The sequence below is a fragment of the Passer montanus genome, unplaced genomic scaffold, assembly GCF_014805655.1.
Source record: "Passer montanus isolate IOZ18808 unplaced genomic scaffold, ASM1480565v1 scaffold8, whole genome shotgun sequence".
Classification (NCBI taxonomy): domain Eukaryota; kingdom Metazoa; phylum Chordata; class Aves; order Passeriformes; family Passeridae; genus Passer; species Passer montanus.
The window spans coordinates 13,378,817-13,405,709 of record NW_024373256.1 but is presented as its reverse complement, the minus strand read 5'-3'; the positions used below and the strand labels follow the sequence as shown (position 1 = coordinate 13,405,709).

General features: G+C 43.0%; 1 protein-coding gene across 1 annotated transcript in view; it reads right to left on the bottom strand.

Annotated features, from left to right (window-relative positions):
- Positions 1-26,893, bottom strand: part of GTF3C1 (general transcription factor IIIC subunit 1) — a 39,097-nt gene that overhangs the window by 5,799 nt on the left and 6,405 nt on the right. The window contains exons 7-32 of the mRNA XM_039732682.1: positions 25,908-26,063; positions 25,188-25,303; positions 23,845-24,169; positions 22,676-22,887; positions 22,055-22,194; positions 20,241-20,394; positions 19,231-19,334; positions 18,819-19,000; positions 18,201-18,467; positions 17,823-17,968; positions 17,326-17,423; positions 15,750-15,846; positions 14,848-15,025; positions 13,909-14,044; positions 12,786-12,921; positions 10,971-11,052; positions 10,138-10,323; positions 9,519-9,676; positions 8,480-8,622; positions 8,213-8,294; positions 6,960-7,072; positions 5,961-6,023; positions 5,349-5,442; positions 4,266-4,438; positions 3,459-3,743; positions 1,253-1,506 (exon numbers count right to left, since the gene is read on the bottom strand). Of these exons, the coding sequence (XP_039588616.1) occupies positions 1,253-1,506; positions 3,459-3,743; positions 4,266-4,438; positions 5,349-5,442; positions 5,961-6,023; positions 6,960-7,072; positions 8,213-8,294; positions 8,480-8,622; positions 9,519-9,676; positions 10,138-10,323; positions 10,971-11,052; positions 12,786-12,921; positions 13,909-14,044; positions 14,848-15,025; positions 15,750-15,846; positions 17,326-17,423; positions 17,823-17,968; positions 18,201-18,467; positions 18,819-19,000; positions 19,231-19,334; positions 20,241-20,394; positions 22,055-22,194; positions 22,676-22,887; positions 23,845-24,169; positions 25,188-25,303; positions 25,908-26,063 (4,080 nt within the window). The remainder of the gene's footprint in view (positions 1-1,252; positions 1,507-3,458; positions 3,744-4,265; positions 4,439-5,348; positions 5,443-5,960; positions 6,024-6,959; positions 7,073-8,212; positions 8,295-8,479; positions 8,623-9,518; positions 9,677-10,137; positions 10,324-10,970; positions 11,053-12,785; positions 12,922-13,908; positions 14,045-14,847; positions 15,026-15,749; positions 15,847-17,325; positions 17,424-17,822; positions 17,969-18,200; positions 18,468-18,818; positions 19,001-19,230; positions 19,335-20,240; positions 20,395-22,054; positions 22,195-22,675; positions 22,888-23,844; positions 24,170-25,187; positions 25,304-25,907; positions 26,064-26,893) is intronic.

Genomic DNA, 26,893 nt, shown 5'->3' with positions numbered 1-26,893 from the left:
CAATTAAAAACAGAGCTCAGTTTTCCTTCTTCATTGCTGCAGTGCCCTTTTTTCCTTCTGCCTTGCATACCTGTCTGAAATAACCTGTAAAGGGGAGCAAACTGGTTTACAAGGGCTCACCCTCCCAGCAAAAAGAACTATGGCTGGAAGGCAGTGTTCTCACTAACACTGGGTCAGCTCAGCTCTGAGTTAATGAGGGAATCCTCTCCTTTTTTCTTGAAGAAGGTCAAGTAAAAACTCTAGGGCAAGCAGATGCTGTAGAAGACACTTTTAATCAAAAAACCCACAGCAGAAAGCTGTTGGCCTGATCTGGTTTGAACCACCACTTGACAATGCTTCAGACAATTAGTTCAACAAAGCATCTCTGTGTTCAGTGACAAGTCCAGCACTGCCCCAAAGTGACCCCCCTGTACAGAGTATCCACAACTGAAGCCATGGAAGCTCTATCCCAGTCCTGGCTGATGAGGGGGCAGCTCTGGCACTGCTATTCCTGCTCCCTTCCCTTTCACCTGCAGGCTGCTCCACATTTGCCCCTGGAACTTCTGGAGCCAGGAAAAATGGGCTCAGCTGTAATGAGCAGTCAGCTCAGCACAGCTGGAGGGCATGAGAGGCAGCAGAGACAGGAGAAAGAATTTCTGTGTTACCTCTGTCACAACAGCAATGGAAATGGGTAGGGGCAGCACTAGATGATTTCAGCTGCAGAGCTCAAGGTCTGCATACATTTGCATTAGAGCTGAAAACAAGATGCTCTTTAAGAAGGGGCAGTGCTGATAGAACTGCAGTCAAGCTCTAAATATTACAAAAATGTTTAAATTACTGACGTAAGAGGCCAGACATTGGACACCACTACTTCAGGCACGTGCAAGAGACAAGTTAAATGAGAATTTCCATTCAAGGAGCTCTGAAAGATTTTCTTTTCTCTTTACAGAAGAGAAAGCCTGGCTGTTACATCATATGGTATTTTAAGTTGTTGAAGGGACTGAAAAACCTCCTGGAGAGGGTTAACAGAGCAGAGGACAGACTGCAGTAATAGTTTAACACAACATGAAATAGAGGCAAGGCCTTGTTACCAACAAAAGCCTAAATTGGCCATCTGTTTTAAGTCAGGAGAGAAAGCCTTACAGACTTGATGTGTAATGCAAACAGTATGTTCCTGTCAGGGGGCTTTGTTTAAATCAATTCCTCAGCAGGTGAGCTCACCATCTCTCCTGCTCCAAGCCACTTGTGTGCACTTTAGGCAAACACAACTAACCTGGAGAGCTGAGCCTTCCTGGGATGGGGGTGCATCTGAGCCTGACCTTCACCTGGCAGGCGTTGACCACGATGTTGTCGCTGGGGCTCAGGTTGCGCGTGCTGACGATGCCAGGGCAGTAGTAGCCTCTCATCAGTAAATAATTGGTGTGAGAGGCCTGGCGAGGCTTCACTTCGATCCTGCGTTTGCCTCCAGAGCTCTCATCCAAGTCATCATCCTCATCATCCTCGTCCTCCAGTCCTTCTTTTCCCAAGCTACAGCAAACACAGGAGGTTGGATTTGTTTGTTGGGTTTTTCCCAAGAGAAGGAAGTGATTGATGACACTGAGCAGAGCAAGGACACGGCGCTCCTGCGCTCTGGGCAGCTGGGGCAGTGCCCATGCCAGGCTGATGGGAGCACTGAGTACAAGAACTCCAGAAAAGGAAATGCACTAAAGGTCCCTGGGAAAGGAAACTCTCTCTCTTTTTTTTTCTTTTTTTGCAAAATGTGTTGAAATGAACCCCAAATATCTCATCTTCCAGTGCTGAAGCTCTTTGGTTCAGCAGATGCTTCACCTTGAGGGAACATCTGTTAGACCCTGTGAGAGCACGAGGGATGCTGCAGGATGGGGCAGACTATTTATTTTTCAGGGTGAAAAGGAGGAGAGAGAGTTACAGATTTCAGTTACTTAAAAAATAATAATAATTAAAACACCAACAAAACCCAAACTGCAGACATTCTCCAAAAAAAGAAAAGACTAGCAGTAGCAGCCAGGATGGATTTCCCAGAAACAAACTCAGTCAAACCAACACTATTTATTCTAGGACATGACAAGAGCCACTATGGATAAAGGTGAAGGCTCTGCAAAACCTGATCTAACTCTGAAGTTGCCTCTGTTTCAAGCAGATTATACCAGGGACTATGAAAGGTTCCTTTCAACCTTTTCTAACATGAATTAGAACTTAAGCACCTTCTATTAAAACAGATTTAAAATCAAAAGGGAGCACATCACTTAGAAAAAAAACAGTGACTGCACTACTCAAGATGCCCCTAACTCAGCAATGGGACCAGGCCAGGGCTCAGTGTATTTTTGTTAATGACCTGACTGGTAAAACAGCTCATTCAGCTTGCACAGGATCACTCAACTGAGGACACAGCAAGCAGATGAGAAGCTGGGATTTGCATTCAGAACATCTCCAGCACACTGGAGAGTCAGCCTGGAAAAGAGCAGGCAGCAATTCCCTATGACAAATGCATGTTATTTATATTACAGTACTCTGCATCTGTCCCTCCACACTGAGAGGGAGCAATTAAACAGATAAAGCAAAAGAAGCTTGTTAGGTGAGTCACAACAATCATAAGCTGTGCACAGATCACTGCACTGGGGGGTTTGGCTGGTTTTTTTTGGCAAGGCCACGGCCCTTCAGAATCTTGGGACGCATTAGCAGGTGTTTCACCTGTGTAACAGGAGGGAATTGGCACAGAGCTGCCAGCAAGAGCATGGCTTTTGTTTTTTGACATCACAATACAGTGCGGAAGAAAATAATGAGAAAAACAGAGAACTGTGTAACACGAATCAAGTGAAGGAACTGAAGCTGCTCATTGTAAAGAACAGCATGTTATGGGAGAGAGACCACAATAGCAATCCTCAAGTAGGTATTAAGCTGCTCTAAAGAGAAAGAGAACAAAGCAGGTCAAATTACTACGAGATTTGAGTTGCACTTTTAAGAAAGCACATAATGACTGTAAGGAAAAGGGCTCACAGGCTCCCAGTGCCTGGGGACAGTTTTGGTTCATGCCATTACGGCAGGCTTACAGGAAAATTAAATCCAAGAGGAGACAGTATACAGAAGCACTGCTGTGGTGAGAGGTTCCACTGATAAAGCTGAAACCTTGTTACCAACCCTCTCAGTCTGTGACATGGCAAGGGACAATGCTGATGAAATGCTCCTGTAGCACCCAGTGCTCTCCTTTCCATGTCAGCTCTGATGGCACTGAAGTGTCAAGCAATTGAAATGTCACATGTGAAGGCAAATGCAGCCCAGGGCTATAATGACAGGCACTGACTTAAGTGCCATTAAGTGTTCAGAGCACCTCCTCAGAAATAATAATCTAAACAACAGCACAGTAAAAATGCCACACTTCAGAGCAGGAAATGCCAATTCCTATCCAATTTCATCCAAATTATCCCCAAACTGTATTCTCTAATAGAAATAACAGCATTTACCTTTTTATCACTTCATTTTCCACCATGGAGCTGTCCACCACAATGATCTGCTCTGGGATTCTCACACTCACAGCCACCAGTCCCAGGGAGAACAGGGAGAGCATGGCCACACACTGGCCACCAGGGCCATCCATGGGAAATGCCACCATGCCTTCTGATGATCCATCTTCTTCATCTTTAAATGAGAAATTGTGTGGCTGGTCTGATTTTTCAGCATCCTTGAGCTTCTCCAGGAACTGGAAGGACTCTGTACAAATGGTACTGGGGAAGCGCCACGTAAAAACTCTGCACAAGAACACAAACAAGCACAAATCCTTCAAAATCTGCTCTGACTTTTACAATTATGGTGGCACAAAGGAGCCAAACAACTCAAGTTTCATTCTAGAGCTGGTGACCAAGCACACTCCACTCCTGCTTTCACAGCCCTTTTACTATTTCCAGAACATTAGGTGTTTATGCACTGTGTAAAGGTCAGGTAGCATACAGCAAATAAAAAGCAAAGCTATCATCTTCTGCTTCACAGGAGTGCTAAAGAAATCCTCCCACCACATCTACAACTGTGCTGCTGCATCTCCTCCTCTCTCCACGTGTCTGTAAGTCCTGCCCAGCACCTCTGGCTCTATTCCCTCACTGCCCTCCCCATGCAAGGACTGACTGATGTGATATCAGCTTCACCTTCACCTTCCTCTGCACCCTCAGCTGACGGTTCCTTGCTCTGGACACTTCTCCTGTGCTGTCACCTCCATGCCATGCTTAGACAGACATTTTCCTTGGCTCCAAGGCCAGCAGTGTCCCCCTGGCACCCACCTGTAGTAGCTCTGGGACAGCTGGTAGGACATGGGCACGAAGGGCAGCGCGCGGCTCTTCTTGGGCCCCAGCGTGTGGTTGACCCTGCGGCGGTTCACCAGGCTCCTCCTCTGGCACTCCAGGAAAGCCTTCACCAGGATGTCATCCCTGTACTCCTGGTACAGCCTGAACGTCTGCAACACACCCAGGCACAGCTCTGCACCACCTGCTGCAGCCACACGCACTCAGGGGGGGAGAGGACACAAGCCAGGATGAAAATCATCCATAAAACTTCACTTTACTCCTCTGTTCCTTCTATGGCCTTCCAGACTTGCCATGGTACATGCCAATTAAATTAACTAAATCCTACACAACACTTGATATTCAACATGGGATCGGGCTCCCACTGGAATTATAGATCTGAAAAATGCTCCTCTGCCACACATTTTGTAAATTCTTCCCCTCATTTCAGCAGGAACACTTGGTTCTGAGAGCTTGGCTACCCAGGTTCCACTCTTACTTATGAGCTGTTAAACTCCCTTTGAACCTTGACCTTACTTAAGCACTTGACTGATTGATAATCTCTTTTTGTAGTCCCCAACACTGAAGGACAGCTCCCCAACAGCAGTGCCAGCTGGGTATTAGGATTGTTTTTGTGATATCTCCTCCAGAATATTCCAGATGCTCACAGGGGCACTAAAGCATGGTACAGATTGACCCACTGGAAGAGATGTGGAGCTTATTTCATTGATTTTAGGGGATTGCTTCAACCTCACATCTTGCAATTTCATCCTCGGAGAGAAAACAACAAACTGAAAATTTTCCTACCATAAATAATTTCCTAAAAGCAGAATACTCCCCATAGAATGGATGCAAATCCAAGTTTCTGGGTTTCTTTTCTCCCACTTGCAAAAGACACGTGTAAAGGGAAGGAGGAGAAACTTCAGGGTTGTTTGGCCACACGTGGATGTGGCCCTTGGGGACATTGTTTAGTGGCCTTGTCAGTGCTGGGCTGATGGCTGGACTTGATGATCTGACAGGTCTTTTCCAACCTAAACAATTCCAGGATTCTATAAGCAATTAAGTTTGGTCCAGACACTGTACCTGAAATGACTGGCAAGATTCCATCTGGTGATCTGAGAGTGCCAGTGTGCTCTGAATCAGATTCTGCAGCACCAGAAAATGAATATCATAAATACTGAAACAAAAAAAAAAAAGAGAAAAATATTTATTCCTGGTAATTTTTGAACATGAGGTACCCATTTAACCAGAACAAAAATTTACAAACTCCATCACCTGCTGCTGAGATAGAAGAATAGAGGCACAAGATCTATAGCTGAGGATCATTCATGTAAAGGAATCAGTCACATTTTCCCTCACCTTCCACCCCCAATTTTCAGATTAATCCATACAATCTGACACAAAGTTCTCCCTGATAATGTCTCCTCCTCTTAAGACACAACAACCCACATAGAAAATGTACAGTTGTCCCAGTGATAAAATAATTTTGAGGTCATCTCTGTTATCATTTCATCTGCCAAATCTATGTCAGAGGTACCTACAATCTTGTCAAAGTATTTTTTTTGTTAATAAATTTATACACTGCAGCAAACAGATGGAAACACTGAATTAGGACACTCTTTATATGACTTCCACAGATGGGAGGGGCTGATGTGGCCTGATCCTAATAAGGAAAATGGGGCTACTGCTGCTCACCTGCTCAGATTATCCTCTTTTGTGCCTTGATTTGTGTCTTCTCCAATTGCCAGCACTCGAAATCTAGTTAAGGGAAGGGAAAGGAGAACACTGGAACCACATTTTCTGTGATTTTCTCTGATTTTGCACCAGCCATGAAGCCCAGAGGCTGCTGAGGACAACTGCTAACGAGGCAAGCTGGGCCAGCCCAGGGGACTGTGTGCTCCAGCAGCCCTCAGCACAAGGGTCAGACAGGAAAAGAACTGTCCAGATCCATCTCCACTCAAATATCTGTTGACAAGGAGATAAAACAATGGGCAAGACACAGTTCTAGCACTGAAAGGATTTGTCATTTTATTGAGGTTTTGGAATTCCAGTTACAGCCAGCAGCACTTTTGCTGTAATGCACAGCTCTTCCCAAAATAAGAAAAATTACAAAGGTGCTAAATTTGTTATCATAAAATGGTCTGAGACACAATTTTTCCACATTGCTTTTCAAGTATTAATCATCATGAAAAAGCTTAATGACCTGGAGCTGGAGAATGCAGCACGAGGCTGAGTGCTCTTCCTTATCAATACTTTTAGCAGCACTGAAATGATTCAGCAGAGCAACCAGCTACAAATTGTGATAGAAAATGGAGGCAGTTAATCTGAAGAATGCTACATTTCTACTGCAATGGAAGTTACACCTGAGTAGCAACATCTCTAACACTAAGATTGAGGACTGGACAATTTAGGAAAGTCTGCTGTAGCGAATTTCTGGTTTAAAAGTCTTATTTAGCAACAAGAATGGTTTGAAATCAGCAAAATTATGCAAATAACTGAAAATCACTTGTATGTATTTAGGAAGTGTGGATATGAAAGAAACACTGCTGGTTGTATTCAGTAAAACTTGTTTTCTTACTAAGGGTGCAGAGGGTGTAAATGATGCCCAGAGAAGAGACCTGCTCTGAATTGCTGTGCCCTCTCACTGCCTCACCCCATGTGCAGAGCCAAAAGCACCTGGCATTATTAAAATACCTGGCAAAGAGTTCCTCCAGAGTGTCAGGAATCTCCAGTTTGGGGTTCCCCAGGGTTGAACTGAATTTCTCTTTCAGTCTCTCCACAAACTCTTTAAACTCATTTGCACAAACCTTCGAAAAGAGGAGACAGAAATGTCATCAACCTCAACTTCTCAGAATGGGGAAAACCCCTCTACTTTTAAAGTGTGCATGAAAATTCTTGTAGCAATAGCTGAATTCTGAAGTCAGAAGCAGTCCAACAGCCAAAGCAAGGCAGGGAAAAGCTGGTGCAGTTTGTGTTTGCTGATTCAGTGAACAGTTGCAGGTTCCATCTGTAATCAGCTCACAGCTACAAGCCAAGCACCATGAACATATGTTCTAAGACAATTTCCTGAATTAACAGCAAGATCTCTTGCTAGAGCTATGTTTAAGCTTCTGCTCAAGCCCTGCAGGCTTTTCCATGTTCTCCATGAAGTGTTTGCACAATCATGGCTGCGAGAACACCTGTTACATGAGAGGAATCATCTCTGAAAAAAAGTTTCTATTTGCCTCCAAAGACAGATTTTGGGGATGGGGACACATATTTATTTTAGTGATGTCTCATCAATGAACAACTGCTCTTCCTTTAAGCAACATGAATCTAACAACAGAACTGATGGGCTTTTCTGACAATGGTATGAATTGTCATTCCTAGATAAAAATCTTGCTCTGACACTGTCCCTGTTCTGAAAGAAATTCTGAAAATCAAAATGGAATTGCTTGCACTGAAAGTGTAAACAACCTTTCAGTTTGAAATTATGCTTAATTTAAATGGAAAAAAAAGAAATAAAATCTTTTAGCTGCTCCAATCAAATCTGATAAAAGTTGCTTGTGTTTCTGCACTCATCCACAGAAGCTAAGGTGACAGTTCAACACACAACTGGAATAAAAATTACAAATTACAGAGAAAAATGTCTTCTTGCTCAGGTAACAATGTGGCTGAAAGGATAAAAAAGTAATGAGGAGATAGAGATGTTTAGTCATGAATGTTTATAAAGAAGTACATTGAAAACACAGTGGCTGTTGCACAGGGGACTGTTTATGTGGCTTTGGAAAGCTGCCCTGTGTCCCCTTTATCCCAAACCAGCAATGATGCTGCATTTTTACAATGATGCTATTTTTAAAATAGCTAAAGGTTCAAGGAAGAGAAAAGACACAGAATCACACTGCAAGTACTCAGTAACCCAAACAGCATAAAGTACTCTATGAACTTTTGGAATACTTCCCTCCTACCTGTGGATCTTCATAATTATTTTCTCTATTCATGAAATCGTCAATGAGAGCTTTATCTTGGTAAACCTCAGCAAGGCAAACTCTGCAAGAGATACAATTGAAGGTGTTGCTCAGAGCTGAAATTTTCCCAGCTCAAAACAGACCTGACAGCAGCAGGGTGCAAACAAGATGAAATTTTTAAGCAACATGAAACAAAAGAAATACGTGGGAGGACCATGTACCTGCAGGAGAACTTAGCCCATATCTAGAACACAGAAAACTTCTTACTTGTAATTGAGGTAGGTCTGTGGGTTTCTGACAATGTAGCGGGCTCTGCGTCCCACGGAATGGGAGGTTTTATCCAGGGACTCCTCAAAGCTGGAATGCATCAGGTCCCTCACCACCTGCCAGGGCACGAAGGGCCCTTTCACCTGCAGGAGGAACAGAGTGTCTGCAGTTAAACCTCACTGTGTGTGCACTCATGTGAGAGCAGGATGAAGCCCTGGCTGTGAAATGTTGTGCAGCACCCAGAAGCTCCGTGCTTGTTGGACAATATCCTCTTCTGACCCAGAGATGGGGCAACTGAGAGGTGTTTTAAAAACTTTCATTCCATTTTCAGTCTCATGTGAAGGGTGAGACAATACAGATGTTATAATTCATGCCATCATAATCAGAAGCCAACTATTTCCTAATTACAAACATTGTAAGTGTTTCTTGGCCTATCAGCTTTAGCCACACCATGCTGCAAATGCCTTAAAGCCAATCATCTAAAATGACCCCTTGTGGGTCCCACCACAATGCATCTTTCATAGTTCTATTTCTCCAAAGTATCTAGTCTTATATGCAAGCCATCCTTTGAAACTTTTTTTCTAGCTCCATTTCTCTCCCAGCAATGTCTGTCCTATTCCAGTGTTTCTAAGTCAGCATTTCTTGTCTCAAGGTTTGCATATGGATGCATATTGTGTGGGCCTTCTGTCAGGCCATGACAACTCTCTACAAATCCATTTCCCACACTTCCCCCTCTCTCTTGGATAGAAAAAGCTTCTTTGATGGCTTTGTTCATCATTTGTTACGTACAGTGAAGTACATAAGGTACTATTACTAACATTGTTATGATTAATAATCAGTGCATATAAACCTATTTTGTAAAGCTCCTTTAGCCAAGGTGCAAAACTCCATCCTTCAAACAAGTCATTTAACAACGACCCATCGTTTGATTTGATTTGATTTGTCAAATCTCTCCATTTTTGAAGTTGTTTGTGCATGGATACTGAACGGTTAGATAAGTTCATACAACCCAGTCTTTCAAGATCAGCAGTGCTCCCACCTTGGCGTTGAGCACGTGGCTGGCAATCCTGCAGAGCATGAGCAGGCTGTCCTCCTGCACCGTCCAGGTCACGCGCAGCCGCGTCATCCTCAGCAGCGCGCTCTGGTCAGCCTTGTCGTGGTAGCGCAGCCGCTTGCTTTTGTCTGCAGAATCCTCTTCTGGCAAACCCAGGGAAACAAACAAAGACATTTATCTCAGCACCTTATGTTCTGATTACCTCAAACTTTTAGCACAGAAGCACCAGTTCAAGGCTGTAAGAATGAGAGACCAGCAGGGAAGGAAGTTGCAGTCTAGAAGTGAAATGCAGCAACAGCTCTCCCAAGCATGAGAAAGTGAACACTTTAATTGGCAAATTAACAACCCAGAGCATCATTCCAAGAGGAATCTTTAAGGCAGCTATCAAGAGCTGATAATCAGGGATTGCAGGGAGCTGCTCTGGCAGCTTCATGAGGATTCCTCACACACAGCTCATGGGCACAAGGTGCTGCTGCTTCTCCCCACTGACAGAGGCAGCCCACAGACATGGCCACAAAGCTGCCCTGTCCCACACCCTCTTTGCCAAAGCAGCTTCCTGCAGGCCCAGGCATAGTAAAGAACATTGCTTTTTCCTGTTTCTTACCTTTCTTTTTCTTCTTTGTCTTCTTGCCAACATCTTTCCTAAGTCTCTTCCTCTTTTGGCTTTTTCCACCTCTCACTCGTTTCGTTCGATCCTGGGTTGGTTCTTTAGTTATTTCAATACATTCCTCTTTCTGGATAAGTGACTCTGATCCTACCTTTGCTTCTCCCAAAATATTAATTTTGTTTCCTAAAATGACACATATTTACAGAAGTGGAACTTTATAGCAATGATACTCTACAATGTTAAGGTTTAGAGACCAAATGACAAATTTCAGTAAATTAAAAGACAGATGCTCTCTCAGAATTGCTCTTTGTTAGTCCTGTCATTTCATGCCCCTTCTCAGCAGCTCACAGAATAAATTCCTCCATTAATGAGGAATCATTAAGTAATTAAGCCTAGTTTACAGTGCACAAACACAAGGGAACAGAGCTGAGGTTTTACATTCAACCTGAAGCATTTTCTCGTCCTTAGCTCAAACATTAGGCTGGATAACAATGCTACAAAACATTGGTCTGGTCCCTCTGGACTTTCTGCAAACTGCATGTCAGAAATTACAAAGGACAGAAATTATTGTTTTATAAGAATTTATTTACACATCTATTTTACAGCCCCAGAAGTACTCTAGATCATTGTAAGGAGACAGGACCAGCCCATGTTATCAATACTAGATAAAAAATTATTGTTCCATATAGCCAGTAATAGGGAATGAAATCATTTATCTGTTTTACTGCCCCAGGAGCATCTCAGATTACTGGAAGTGGACAAGGACAACCCACACCCTTCATGCTGGGTTTGACAAAGGCAGGAGGATGTGGCACAGCCTCAGGCCTTACCTCCAGTACTGAGTGGCAGAGTGTGTTTGGTGAGGAACGTTTGGAGTCTCGCTGTCAGCCCATTTTCAGGAACTGTATTTTCCTAAGACAACACAACTTTAAAAAAGGTGACATACAATAGGGGTGCACTGGTTTTAACAACAATCTACTTTTATAATCTGAGTAGTGTCAGAAATAAATTTTCAGTTTAAAGGAAAAGATCCTTGGCTCTAAGATAGAACTCATTTGTATTATTACTGCCACACATTAAAATGGCTCCAGAGCTTTTCTTAAATCACACTGGAATGACCACTAGACTGTGAAGGTTAGAAATCTCCTCAAGTTTAAAAGCAGTAATTACTGGAAAAGAAATGCTTGATTATTTTATTTCTACAGAGGCTGAGCAGAATTTGCTGTAAAACAGTGTTAGCATTTTACATTCCAAAGGAACTTTTGAAAAGCACAAAACCAAACTGCAAACACAAACACCAAGTAAATGGCTCCTATAGCACAATCTGTCCATCCTAAATCTGAGCCTGAACCAACTGCAATGTGTTGGGAGTTTTGCTATTCTCTGCTAAACCCACTTCTCTTGTGTGGAGTTCACTGGGGGCAGAAATTGGTCATGAGATGTGGAGAGGAAAGCAGAGACCAAAGAGCTGCTGGAGGTTGTGTTATTGCTCAACAGTGAGGTGACTGAACAACAGACAGATGAAGAGTGAAATGATCCTGCCTGAGGGAAATAAATTAGCAACTTAATTTTACATTCACTGATAGGTCTGATTTGTGCACTGCTTAGGGGAGAGTAATTACAGGCAGCTCTGTGAAAGTCCCTGCTCAATGCCTGGTAATGGTGAAAAAGCAAAGGAAATGTATGGAATTAGGGAACTAAAGCAACACTAAGCAGCTGCAAAAATCTGTGCTTGGTCACAACCTTAAAGCACCCTCAGATTGTATTTCCACCTTAAAAAGGACTGGTAGAACTACCACAGGTTAAAATAAAGGCATCAAGAATGATTAAAGACAGGACAGTTCCATGCTGGGAATAGCAGATGTCAGTCTTAAAAAAAGGAGATGAATATGACAGACATGAGAGATGTTTACAAAAATCCAGCAAAAGAGTAAGAATAAGGAAGAATGTATTTTTCACAGCTTCCCTCAGTTCTACAATTACTGAGGAGCTTAAGGCATCAAAATGAAGTGGTGGCACATAGCAGGAATTTGAAACACTTTGCCACAGGAGACTGGGGATAGTAAATACTTACATATGCTCAAAACCAGACAAATTAATAAAAAAAAAAAAGCTATTACTGCTTTGAAACATCAGGCCCAGATTTAGAATGGCCTTGAGCCAAAATTGCAGACAGCTGGGAGAGCAATCTGAGGAAATATCCCTTGCTCTTACAAGCTTCCATCAGAGACAGGACATTAGCCAGAACTCTGATTTTCCTGTGTTGGGCTCACTATTTTTTTGTTTTGTTTTGTATTTTCCTTGTGTATTTCCTTGTTTTGGATGTTTTGCTTTTTGTGTGACAATTTCTATATTCCAGAAAGGCAAGAGGAACCACTGAGTGGTGTGAGCTGCTCGCTCACTGAAGTATTTCTTCTTTGGTTGAATGTATTAACAAATACAAAATTCGGTTTTAAAATAAAATTTCTATCCAATTCTTTCATACACTTCAGCACCAAGATTTGTGAACATCTGGCACTTATTTAGCTCCAGTGCTGCAAACCCTCACTGAGAGCATGCAAACAGAATTTGGTGTCACTACCTCAGCCTTAAGAATATTAAAATTAAGAGAAGTCTCTACAGTGTATAAATTTTAAAACACCCACCTTCCTGGTCTTGTTGATGATGTAGCTTGTCCAGATCCAGTTGCGTTTCAGATGCCCATAAAAGCTGGAATCCAGACCTGCAGCTCCCAGCCCATCTCCAGGGATGGTTCCATCATCCACCACTTCTCTGCTGCCTCTACCAACAAAAGGAACAAAACCCACAGGAATTACTTTGTGCAGATTCCTTCTCAGAGCTCTTAACTGGTGTGTGTGCAATGGGCAGAACTCTCCCCTTGCCCTCCCAGTTTAGGGGGTAATATTACACCATTAATTAAATCCCAAAACTGTTTCTTTCTTAAAGATGTTACAGTCATCCCCAGCCTAACTGCAAGTAAACACCAGAAATCCAGTTTACAAGATTTACTGCCACACAAAGAGACCATATGCAAGAGTTCAAGCAAGGATCAGTGAAATTGGGTCCCTCAACTCCATTATTTTTTTTAAGATAACTTGATGTATCTCCCTGCAAAAAGGACCTAACTGAAATACTTCTAAACAGACTGTTTATTGAAACAGAATAGAATATTGACAGAGCTAAACCACAGTGCACAACACAATAAAAAAAATTTAGCTGGGGTTCTGCATGACTGTCAGAGGTTGTGAGCATGCAACCCTCCCAGGTATTCTGGATGTGATTAGGCAGAAGATGAAATGCTCCAGAGATCACCTCCAGATCACAGTGCACATTAGAAATTAATCTGCAACCAATTACAGCCAAGTGCAGCACAAAGGGACAGGATTCACCGTGGCACTGGGGAGCTGCTGAAGCTACCTGAGATACCATGATATAAAACACAGGAACAGAAAACCCTTACATTTGTTACTCCTGGCATTCCCTGTACTTGGGAAGCATTCCCTCTCTCCCAACTCTGCTCTCCTCAGGACTCTTGCAACACACATCTGTACTGCTCTAGAAGAAAATCCCAATCTGCTCATCCCACCCCCTCCAGCACAACAACCTGCCTGGCAGCCAGGTTACTGGGAACATGAAACAGAACTACATCTCCTTGGACTCTGAACTGCACAGAGCACCCAGCTGAGAGGCTCCAGTCTCAAGGGATTTTGCTATTAACACCCTCAGCCCCTGAACAGCTCCTCTGGCCTGCCCTGCTCCAGCACCCACGTGGTGTATTCCAGCATGGCACACTTCCGCTCCAGGTTGTGCTTGTTCACTGCTGACTCCTGCTCCTTTTCCACATCCAGGGCACTCTCCTCCTCTGCAAGGCTGCTCCTCTTTGTCCGAGGACAGCGGACAACTCCTGGACAGACAAAGGGGTTTCACTCTCAGCATGACAGCTCAGAATTCAGCTTATCTTCAATCCACCTTGCTCTGGCAAACTGCTGCTCCCACACAGGACTGCCATTTTCACCCCTTCTCAATACAACATGCCTGCTTCTCACAGAGAAGGGCTGTCAACTTTGCTATTTCCAACAGGGCAGCAATGCTTTGAACACAAGTGGATCACAACTTTAAATTATATGGACACAGGTCCCATTTTTTTTTTTTTAATGATGCACAGTACAACATTCCAAAACAGTAGAAGTGGAAACGGTGGTATTCACATGCCCTCTGAACACAGAGAGATTTAGCTTTCTCAGGTTTCTTCTGAGAGAAGCTGTGAGAGAAGCAGAGAAAAGAATGATCGAAATAATTCTTATCTCATTTGCTGCTCCTGTGTTTGTGCCCATGTGCAATGTGTTCTGGAGATTGTTTACCTGAGTGATTGCTGGATTGGATTCTGGTGATGGTGTTTTGGATTCATTGACCAATTGGATCCGTGTGTGTGTTGGGACTCTCGGGCAGAGACACAGGTTTTCTCCTTAGTTAGTTTGTGATAGTTCTTGTTAGTGTAAAATAGTGTAATATAGTTTTAGTATAATATAGTATAATAAAGTAATTAATTAGTCTTCTGATATCATGGAGTTCTGAGCATCATTCTTCCTGCCTGTCAGGCATTGTAGCATCCAATAGAAACTGGCTCCAGTTTCAGGAAGGGAAGAGGAATTGTGGTGTGCCCAGAAGGGGCAGAGAGGGTGCTCAGGGGGCCCAACAGTGCCATACCCAGGGGTGTGTTCAGGCAGACACACTGCAGATCAAACCAGAAGTTCTCCACGTCCTGCAGGGTGTTGAGGACGTAGCAGCGCCGCTCAAAGGGGCGGCTGCTCTGCGCCAGGTTGTAGTGCAGGTCACAGTTGGTGGTGTCCACAATCACAGCATTTCTCTTCATGTACACAAACACCTGCCAGACACAGCACAGCTCAGGCTGTAAACATCACTGAAACTGCCTAATTAGCAGGACACAGCAGCTAGGTTAGGACTGGACAGTTTCTGTCTTTGCTGTTTTTAGCCACTGCTCTGACAGAGGCCACACCCATTCCCACACTAATGCTCTGTATTCCCAAATTCCCTTGACAGCAATTCAGAAATTTCCTTTCTAGATTTAGAACAGCTTCTTTTCTCCCTTGTGCATAGGATATTCCAAGTTTCCAGAGAGTGGCTATTTCCTGCAAGTCTTCCCTTGGGATTTGAATAGATGTGTTTGGGGCCTCATTACCTTTCTCATCCTCATAAAGTCTGGTCTGCTTTCTCCTTTGCAGCTGCTCTCTATCTAAAAAGATGCATATGAATCTCATTATTTTACTCTGATCAGTGCCTTTATTCTGCGTCAGATATCCAGCTTAACAGCTTGATGGAAAAGAACGTGTCATACTCATTTTTCATTAAGTCCAGCCAGTCTGGGACCTCCTGGGTCATTATTGTGTGCAGTGTTCAGCATTATACATGCGAGTAGCTCCCTTCCAGAGAAAGAGGTGAAAAATTACCTGCACAACTTACAGTATTACTTGGATCTGGAGGTTTGCACATACCTCTGAAACATCAGTACTTCATTTAAGGTAATTATGAACCCCAGATCTTGAAAGATTCATGAAGAGTAACTGCCTTTAAATTTTCTTTTTAATTACCTGGTCTTTGTCTTGAAACTTCTCTGTTGGGCCAAACTGCAGCAGTCCCATGTAACACAATCTCTGAAGGTTTTCTACCACTGAGAAGATGTACCTCCTGTAGCAATGGTAGGTGTGTTACAATTAGCACTCATGAAAATAGAGAAGTGAGCTTTCAGCAAACCACCGAGTTACAGAATTTCTGAAGTAGTATTTTTGCTTGAATTATCAGCCAATGGAAAACATGTAATACCCCAAGGGTCCAAATTTCCTTTCCTAAAATCACAAACCCAATATTTTAGTCAAATACTAAGCAAAATTTTGCTAACAAGAAAGAAAATTAGCCAGAAATAACGTAAGTATAAATTAATTAAATATGGTCAACAGCAGATCTGCAGGCAATTTCATGTTATGTAAAGAAGACAGGAGTAAGAAAACATGACTGCTAAATACAGGCCTTCATACATGTATGTATGAAGAACTGGGCAATGATTCTTGGAGTTCAGATTGTTTAAAATTACTGCTCCAAGAAACTGCTTTCAGTTGCTCAAAGCTTTGGCAGTGCAAAAAGTGCAGCATTTTCCATCCTGCATACCTTCATCTATGGCAAAATTCTGGCAGTTACAGGAACCTTCTGCAAGATTTAGTTTCTCAGACAGTTTGTAAAAAATTAGCTTTGCTCACATTTAACTTCACTAAGATCTAATTAAATGCAGTTAAATGGCAGTTGGATTTTGGCAGGAGTTTTCTCTGGGGGTCAGAAAGATCAAGCTTAGAAATTTGGCTCAGTTAGAAGTTTTACTGAAAGGAGGCTGAAGAGACAGCTTGGTTATGTGTCATATTGTTTTGCATCACCCCATCAGATGGAGCCTGCAGATTTCAGAAAATGCCATCAATCCAGTTTCTAATTGCTCAGATTTAACAATAGGTTTGGAATTGCAAACCTGGGCTCCCCACGAGCCTTGGCTGCTGACACTGCCCTGCCCTGTTCCCTCACCAAGGCACATTTGCAGGTTTGGAAAATGTCATGTAAACCTCCAACCATTCACAAATTGTCAGCAGTGACTTTCTGGGGAAAACTAACACAGTGCTCTTGATTCCACACATTCACATCACTTTCCTTTCTTAGTCCAACCTCAAGTTTTACATCTCCTGGAAAAGAAATGACAAACCATGGCAGATGTGCCATGGAGAGTATGAGGAGAAACTGAATGTGTGAGAGGCAGGAGCTGAGAAATGTGGCACCTCTGGAAAGATTTATGAAGGACAGCAACACTTAGACCCTATTAAATTCTGAATTTAGCAGCAGTCTGGAGTGTGTTTTATACAGAAGCAACATCCTCCTCATGAGTTATGAAGGACAGAACCTCCCAGCTCTCAAGCACTGCCTGACAGCATACATGAATATTGTTTATTAGTTTCTTATTACCTTCTATTTGGGAGAGAAAAATACAGTTTGGCACACTATCCTTTGAGGATTGATGGTCCTTGTCTTAAGTGCCACAGTTCTCTTCGACACAAACAGGAAATAACTGAGAAAACAATCAGCCCCTTTTGGTTCCTCTCTAGAGCCACTTATTTTGACTCAACTGCTTACCTTTTGTAGAGGAGCTGCTGTCGGACTGGCCTTGGAAGAAATCTGATCAGAGTGTGCTTTTTTAGTGGATCATTTAAAAAATCTTCCAGACCTTCCACCTGGAATTATTTTAGAAATTAATCAGAATGCAAAATGTAACTATCCCCTCAAGTATAAAGCTTTGTTACTGGAATTGCCTACTAAAATATTTTCTAAGTAAACCTTACTGCTTTTGTAAAATGCTTAAACATTATTCTTGTTAATCAATAAGGCAGAGGATTCAGTGAGATTATAAAAAGCTCTTGGCAAAATAGTAGCTTAAAACTTTGCAGTATTACAGGGCTATACATTTTTTTTTTCACTGAGCCTGTGAAAAGCAACTACTTTTTCTGTAAAAGACTGAAGTGTCTCCTCTCCAGGGTCTAGTTTTGCTAAAACAGATTAAGGGAATATTTGTTCCAGCCTATGGGTACAGCTGACATCATTAGACTTTGAAGGAAACCAAAAGAGCACTGTACCTTGTAGCTGACTTGTACAATCTGAACAAAGATTGAGAGAGGCAGGCAGAGGAGAATGTCACTGACCAGAGCCCATCCAAAGCCAAACTCCCTGTGCATGGGCAGGGGAGGGATGTAACGCATCCAGGAGGAGTCATCCACGTACACTGCCAACAAGAACACTGCCTCAGACACAACAAACCCAACACTCACACCAAGAGTCCCACTGTGACTGCTTGAGCACCACACAACTGGCAGGTCACAGTCTGAAAATCCAAAATTATCTGAAAAATCTCTAAATTCTTGATTTTCAAACCTTTCTGAAGTAGAGTTTTATCTATTTTGCAGTGTTGAACCATGGTCAGGCCTGTAGTTAAGTCAGGATGTGCCACTTCTTACCTGTTTGACTAGAGAGATCTACTTCAGTCTCCTGTGCAGAGCTCTCAGGATTCACCACAGTTGCCACAATTTCTAAGGTCCCATCTGGTTGTGCTTCAATTACAGCTGCATTCTCATCCAGCCCTTGTGTTTTCTCACCATCACTTCCTCCTTTTTGCCGTGTTTCATTTAAAGGGTGTCCATAAATTAAGTACCAGAGGAACATGTGGACCATTCTTAAACGGGGCATTTTGGGAAGAAAGCCAAGGGAACGTCCAAGTCCTGGAACTGGGAGGGAAGATTAAAGACCACACAGAAACAAAAAGAGGATTAGAGCAGGAGAAACAGCTCCCTGCATAAAAACAATATGAAGAAAAGTGGAAGGGAAGATGGGCAGTTGAAAGAAAATGTAAATTACATATAGTAAAGAAATAATAGTAAATACAAATGCTTCAGTTCACAACTGTAGAAAACACAAACAGCTAAGACAACATTGGATAACTTAGACTGGTTTAATATAAATCCAATTTTATTTCTATAGGAGAAAAAACCCATTTGTATCTTAGGAGACATCCAGAAATTATTATTAATAACAAATGGGAAGGTGAAGGATGACAGAAACCCCAAAGGTGGCTGTACCTGTAACAGGATGATAGTTCTTCAGCTGTGTTATGCCCATTTTATCATCAGCTTTTCCTGCCCGACCATTATCAGCTTTACATGAGCTTTCTTGTGTATTTCCTGAATCAGGAACTGCCTCTTGTCCCTGGTTTTCCTCCTCACCATGGTCCTGGGATGTTGGTGTCTGGGGGACTTTAATCCTGTAGTAAAACCACACAGCACTTAGGTAAAAAATAAGCAGAGCTCAATTCCTGTTCTTCCCTGACTTCAGGAGATACCAGCGCGTCACCTCAGCTTCATGCTTCTATTTCTCTGTTGCTAAAGAAGAGATTGTTTGTTTGTTTTGTTTTGCTTACCTTGTGTTTATTTCCTCTGCATATTTTTGCATAGCCCAGATAAGCCAAGCTCCCCCAGGCCACCCCTGACTTGCCTGTTTGCAGTGCTGGAGTTGGAGATGCGGAAGCGCACCTGCTCGATGGCGCTTTTCACCAGGGGATCACTGGGACTCACTGAGGGGTGCACAACAAACTCCACCTGTCCACAGCAGCACAACACAAACAAAAGGTGTTTATGGAGATACTGGCTCTTAATCAGATGTATAATCCTGAGATTAACAGTTAATTAATTTAATTTTTGGATGAAAATTCCTGTTGCTACTTTGTATTAAACAAGAGGTCAAAGTACGTGGTCTTCGTACCAATAAACTGCATATGAAATCTCTACAAACCTTGGTGTTTGAGTTTTTAAAAGCTGAAATAGCTGAGAAACAAATACTTTGACTTGTACATATTAGGCTGAGAGGGAAAAATGAAAAGTCAGAGCTCATTAGGTGAAAGGCCAAGCTAAAATGCATGGTTGCTGAAAGCACACAGACAATTCACATTGGTAAGATTTCATATGTGCTCTACACTAATTATGCAGCAGTTAATTTTCAGTGGATTCAATTCTGTGCTTATGAGCATTTCACACTAGAGTAAGTGACAAGTCTCAGCTCCACAACCACAGACATCTGACTTCCATAAACCTCAGTAACAGCAGATTTTTGTTTTAAAATTAAAAATCACACTCTATAAATTTCAACTCAGAAGCTCACTGAGGATTTTTCATACACTTTTGGCTTTCAAAAGGGGTTTAAACAGATTTTTGGTGCAGCCTGGCAGTGCAGGGAAAGAACCATGAATCACAGAACAGATAAGCAGCAGAACCTCTGTGAAGGGAGATTCAGAGACTTTGATCTCTGGCCTATTCCTTGGTCTCAATTATCTACAGCCCAATAATGGACAGCAGTGATCCGGTTCTCACAGTAGCTTAGTTTGACATGAAGCCTCTGGGTAGCTCCCCTGTGGGCTCTGCTACAAGAAGTGAAGTCACCCATGCCTTGCAGCAGGAAGGCCCAGGGCAGTGTGAGCAGTGAGACGAGGGCTGTGTCTGTGCTGTCACCTTTTTGCTGATGCCATCCTGGATGACCGTGGTGCGGTAGAGCCTGAGGAGCCCGTCCCGCGCCAGCCGCTGCACCAGTCGCACGATGGACTTCTTGCAGCACTTGGTGGAGACACCTTCTTGCTTCTCCTGATCCATCACCATCTTCTGAAGTCTGAAAGATGCCAAAGACACCTTGCATTTTAAGGCCAGCAATGCTCCAAACTGCCTAAGTGGTTTGTTAGAGGACGTGGGGTGAATGGCCATTTCTTTTCCTGCTCCCTCTTGCCTTTTGCTGGAGACAATTGGGAACTTTGCTTCACATTTCAGCTCTATTTTCTTTGTACTCAAGCTTTTCCTTGTTAGGGGACAACTGCTGTTCTGATGACAGCAAATTCTCAATGCCTGATTCCCCTGTGCATGGCTACAGTGCAATTACAACTACAGCCTCCCTAAGGTCAGGAGAACCTACAGCTTTTTTAGTGGTGATTTAACAAATGCAGTCAGTTCTTGCAGATGTGAGCTCAGTTCAGCTTGAGGCAGAAAGGGTTTATTCAGTGGTTTCAGAGCACAGAAATGACTCCTGCATTCACAACATGGATACAGACACACATATCCCACCACCCCAGCCAGCTCCCTTCTCCCTTCTCCCCTTGCCACAGCTGGCAGGGGTGTGCTCACACCTTACTCTCCCCATGCCTGTTCCCATGCACTTTCCCACAAATGTCCCAGGCCCTAATTCTGGGCACCTTCAGTCCTGGGGAATCAATTCTGAAAAAGGCCTGGAAGATAATAAGGGAATGAAGCAGTAACTGAATGTACACACGGACTTCACCTGTCCCAAAAGATTACCACATCCTGGTAATTAACAAATGCAAGGCAAACACCAGTAAATTTCCTTGGCAGAGAATGGGGAGGGACAGAACTTCCACTGATTCTGAGGAACCTGTGAGGAACCTGCTGGCAGCAGCGAAGGGACAGCAGAGACCTGAAATAGCTTCCAAGCCTGGGCTTGGATGTGACTCAATCAATCACTGCTGAGGCTGGTGCCAGATGAGCTCTAATTTTGTAACACTCTGCAATTAAACAAGGTGACAGAAGGTTTCAAAATTCTCAGACCAGAGGAGAGTAAGGCCACTGAATTTCTTACTGAACTCCTACAGCAAGCAGCCTTGAGTATACTGACATGCCAGGATCTTCTGTGCTGACACAGAAGATGGATGTTGCAATCCAATTTGTGACAACACAGTACCGCCAATTTAGGATCCAGCAGAGCACCAGAATTCTCATTTCTTTTTGGAGGAGAAATCTTAAAGGGCTGAAAGACATCATAACATTTAGGGAAGTATCTCCAGCTCAGATAGGGTGTCAGGAGAAGGCATATAACACCACATAAAACTGCACTGAAAAGCAAACTTTGAGGGCCTTGCTAGGATGCCAGTGACCAGTGATGAGTGACATGAAAACCTGAGTCTCTCCAGTCCATACAGAACAACACATGAATACGTTTGAAACCACGCAGAGATGAAACTCATGCAGATGCAAGAATCCTGCAGCAGGGAAGTGCTGTACCTTACAGTGACTGGGGTCACAGCCCAAGTCTGGCACACTGTGAAGGGATAAATAAGTTCTTTGATCTGTATTTATGAGCCATCTAACGAATGAAAGCACTCCTGTGTAATTATCAGCACGGACTATTGCTGCTTCCAAAGAGCTGACTAAGATCCAACCACCCTGTCCATCCTTACAGCCACGGTGCCAGCAGGGACAGGCCAAGGCAGAAGGAACAAGCCCCCAGTGCTCCCAGCACCCCCGAGGGGAGCTCAGCTGCTCACGTGAAGAGGCTCTCGATGAGGCGCAGGTTGCGCACGGCCTCCACGATGAGGTTGCGGCGCTTCAGCAGCCTATAGGTCTCGTGGGGCCGCTCCGGCGCCGCCGCCTTGCAGCGCTTCTCCTTCCTGGGGCCACACGGCTTCTGGGGACAGCACAGCACACCAGAAGGGGACATCAGCCAGCCTGCCTGCAGCATAACGGGGGCTCCTCATGCAGCAACGGCTGAGCTATCTGCCGTTTGGATGGATTTATTTGTAATAAACTACTCAGATGAAGATTTCTCTTATCTCCCCTCCCAGGAAGACAGACAGGGGATGATAGCAGCCCTTGTGTGCTACATTAAGGTCTGACATGCATTCAGTCAGCACAGAATTCGGAGGGCACCAGGGAACTAACCCTGAACTGTATTTTGGACATCTACCCTCCTATCTCCTGGAAAAATTTTTACTTATATCTACAATGCAGTGCAGCCAAAATATGAATGTACTTTGAAATTAATTAATTAAAAAAAACCAATTTGATAAATAAATACAAAAACTCTAGTTTGAATTCTTGCTATAAGAGCATCAAACTTAGCTCAGACAGCTGTATCAACAAGAAGACATTAAGACATGTGATCTTACCTTAGGATCTTCAAGTCTGACTTCCTCCACTTCAGCCACATCTCCATCTTCATCCGTGGGATGAGCACAGGTAGAAACATTGGACTCCTGCTTTAGAGTTCCCAAAGTAGAACTATCCCCTGAAATGTTGTCTGGGAGCTCCTCAGGATCTTCAAGAATTTGAGGAGAAGGCTGCTTCTTTCCCTGAGACTTCACAGCTGTTGGCTTTGAGCCTGTTTTGAGAACAAAAAGCCTTGTAATTGTTCTGCCCTCCCTGTTCAGCTTTCTCTCTAAGAGGCTTTATCCCATCTACCCAGGTAGCTGCACTTAAAAGCATTCTGCTACACTTTTCATACATCCTGCCCTGCTGGAAGTAGTGGTTTGACCATGAAAGACTGCATTCAGCCTCCAAAAGTTAAGCTAAAAAAAAAGTGAACTCTCTGTGATCAAATAATTCTCTTCACCCAGAAACCTTTTCACAGCTTGGAAAGTTATGAAGGGCTTATCCAGAAACTGCTGTCTGAGGAAAGGAGAGTTTCTGTCTCAAAGATTCGCAAGTTCTGTCAGAAACAAGACTTTTCTGACTCAAGGCAGAATAAGAATTTAATACTACTCCAAAGATAATCTACATAGAAAAATAGAGATCTCCTCTCTTCTGTTGGAGTTTATCAGAGAAGTTGCAGGAATACCTAAATAGGTTTAAAAATTAAGCAAAAAAAACCCCCGCTGTATTTTTTTAAAAATATGTCCCTCAAAGGCTGGTAGCTTTCACACTAACATGTTCCAAATAACTAACGAAGAAGCTGAGGTAAATAACTTCTGGGGACAAGACATTTTTGTTATAAAATTCTCAGGTGAGTAAGGCTGTGGGTCAAGTCACCCCAACCTTGAATATCCAAGGAGCACAGTGTGTGAGCTCAGGGAAAAGGGGTCAGGAGAGGCAGCACAAACACTACTGGGACACAGACACCAGGCCACACTTCAGCCCTGACTGTCTCCAGAGGTTACCACACTTGGTGTTCCAAACCAGAACAATTTGGGGGCAAAGCAGGGAAATAACCAAATAGGCTTAAAAATAAATGTGTGACCAAAAACCATAATGGAAGCTAATAACAAGTTATTTGTTCATTAATAAAATGATCCATAAGAAAAATGCAGATAGCTCTCCAGATTTCCAAATCACAAGTTACCTTTGGCTGGTGTTGTCTGATGGACATCATCTTGGACATGTGATTTCTCTGGAGAAACAGCTCTGGCTTTTTGACCTTTTCCTCTCTTCTTCCTGTCCTTCCCTTCCTCCTCATTGTCAGACTCTGAGGCCACAGTCTCCTCTTCTCCAGGAGATGCATCTTCCACAGGTGGGGAATCTTCTGGCACCAGAGCCAAAGTAACTGTAGCCAGCTGCTCACTCCTGGCCTTCTCCCTCTCAAACTGACGGTTTAAATCACTTTCCTCTGCAAAAATGTAGGAAATGTACTTTGTTGTCCTTTGCCGACCTTCATCCTCCATAAAACCCTGAGAAAACAGTTGGAATGTTATTTTACCACCTTGCTTCTCCACTCCATCAGTGTTCTCCAGCATCAACAGAGAGAAAATGTTCTCAATGTTATTCCCCACCCATCAAAAGATATAATATTATTTTTTTCTAAGTAAAAAAAATCTCCCTAACCTTCACGTAGAGAAATCAAAAGGAATTCTGTGCCTGAAAAACAAACAAATCTGCACTACCAGTGTATTAGAACGGAACTCCTACAGTATGTGGGATGGAGAAAAGTCTAAGGAAGAACAAACTGTGTGTATTCAGAGTAGAAATCAATTTTTTTCAGAACAAAAATGTTTGTGAAATAAGGGCACTGCAGCTCCCTGGGTGACTCACACCAGTGGCAGTCTGCCCTGTCTGCTCCAACAGGAGCTCACAAGGATCTACAAACTCACACTTCACCAATCAGTAAGGGAAGATTTCATTTTCACAGCTGACTGGGGGAAAACATATATAGATATTCCAATGGTTTCTACAGCTTGTTTTTAACTCTACAGAACCTTCTACTGAATGACAAGATTTTTCTAAAAAGATTCCCAGTTGAGAGAAGATAGCAATTATCCTGCCTTTGTGGAAAGGGACTGTTGGGTGAATGCAAGACATGACAGCTGGATTTGTCTAGTGAAATAAAAAAATGTTGAAATATCTGGAAATAAGAAGTTAAGTCAGCATAACTCCTAGAGAACTGACTGTTTTGCTCCAGAATTTCCTGGTATTTTCAAAAGGCAAGCAGATGAATGATCTTACACGGACAGAGGGTCTTTGAGCAGATTCTTCAGTGCTCTGATTAAAGCCGGTTGCAATCCTAATCCTGAACCCTTGCCTTACACACCTTTACTCAACTGAATTAATTCTCTTTTCCTGGACTCTCCTGCTGTCATTCTCAAATCTCTGCTGTTTCTAATGCTTGAAGTTAACAGTGTTATTCCCAGAGTAACCAAAATTGTACCTTCAGTTTCAATAAGTGTCTGAATTATTTTAGTTTAGCCTCACCTTGACAACTTTGTACCTCTCCAGAAGACGACAGAGCATCCTGGCTTCCAGCTTCCCCACATTCATAGCCAGGCGAAGTTCTGCCTGAGAAATACCTTTGGTTCCTCTACTTTCAACTGTTGCAGAAAGGAAAACAAAAAAAATATCTCAGGGAAATAATCTGACTGAATTTTATATATATCTATTTCTATATACATTAATATTTCCCTGAACAACACTATATGCCAGAATATTAAATTTAAGATTCCCCACTAACTAAAGACAGTTTTACAGACACATAAAATATTCAGCCAAATACTGTCATAAACCACAATTTTACATGAAGCAGTGTCCAGCAGAATGAGGTATGGAGGTGACAGCTTCAAATTAGAAGCATGGATGATTTTTCTTCCCTGGCAGCTTTCCATAGTTGGATATTAATTTCTCCATTTGGAAAGGAAAAGAGATAGGAGAATAATGAACACTGTTTGCTTCATCTTTTCTCATCCCATCACAACATCCTGTTTCTGCTGGGTAGTTGCTAAGCTTCCAGCAAGGGCTAACAGGTGGCAGCATCTCCAGTCTAATCTGGATTTAAAGCTCATTTTGTTATTAAAAAATGACACTTCCTGATACAAAAGCAACCAGAATGTAAAAACACCTGCAATATACACATTTCTTTTATACTACAAGGAGTAAGGAGGTAATAGGAAAAGTCTTCAGATGTCTTAAATCACCTACTTAACTGATATGCCTGGGTGAGCATATCCCTTTCACAAACAATATCCACAGGCTGAACAACTTTTGTGATGATCTCTTCATCATCATCATGATAATCTTCCATTTTCTTCCGAAATTCCTTCAGCAGTTTAAGGCAACGGACCATGACATCAGTCCCTGTGAAAAATGAGTGTCAGTAACAATTGCTAAAAAAGTGCAGGGGCTGTGCACAGCTTCAAACAATTTTACTTTTTTCTCAACATGAAGAAGTAGCAGTGCAATGGGGAACAAATGACTAAAGAGAGCTGGGTATTTCTAGGAAAGGTTTGCAACAGCTTTTCCTTTTGTATGAATCTGGAAATCAGGTGAATTTTTGAGGTGCTCCAACCCTTCACATCTGTGCCAAATGCTAGGACTGTGCAGTAGGAGAAAATTCCAGAGAATAAATAAATCAATGGATGGATTAAGTGCTGATCCCCAGAATTACAGCTGGAGAACACTTATTTGACTGGGAGATCACTCACTGGGTATTAACCCATTCCTTTTTACAAGGATAGAACACACTGCTGCCCACCAGCCACAAGATCCTTGCAGATGATTTAATTCCACCTTCCTTGTTCCTGTCCATCAGCTGTGCTGTGGTAACTCCACTCACAGGGCTCTCCCAGCAGAGGGTGGAGTGAGGACAGCTGAGATCCTGCTCTCCTCAGTGTCACTGAGCTCCTGCTGGACCCTTCACAGCAGTGGTAAACTCAAACTGGGTTACTGGGCACTGCCACCCTGCAAATGGCACTGATTCAACAGCTGCTGCAGCAGGGGGAGAACATCTCCAGCCATCCCTGCTCCCCTGCTGCAGACTGCTGTGAAAAGGCCAGGTGAAGGCTTTAGCTGGAATCACTAAGGTTTCAGCTGATGAATTTTATCTTGTGTTTATGTATCTGAGCAGTTACTGATGCCCAGCTGACACAAAGTTAACCCACAGTCTCTTCACCATGTGACTGTGCTCC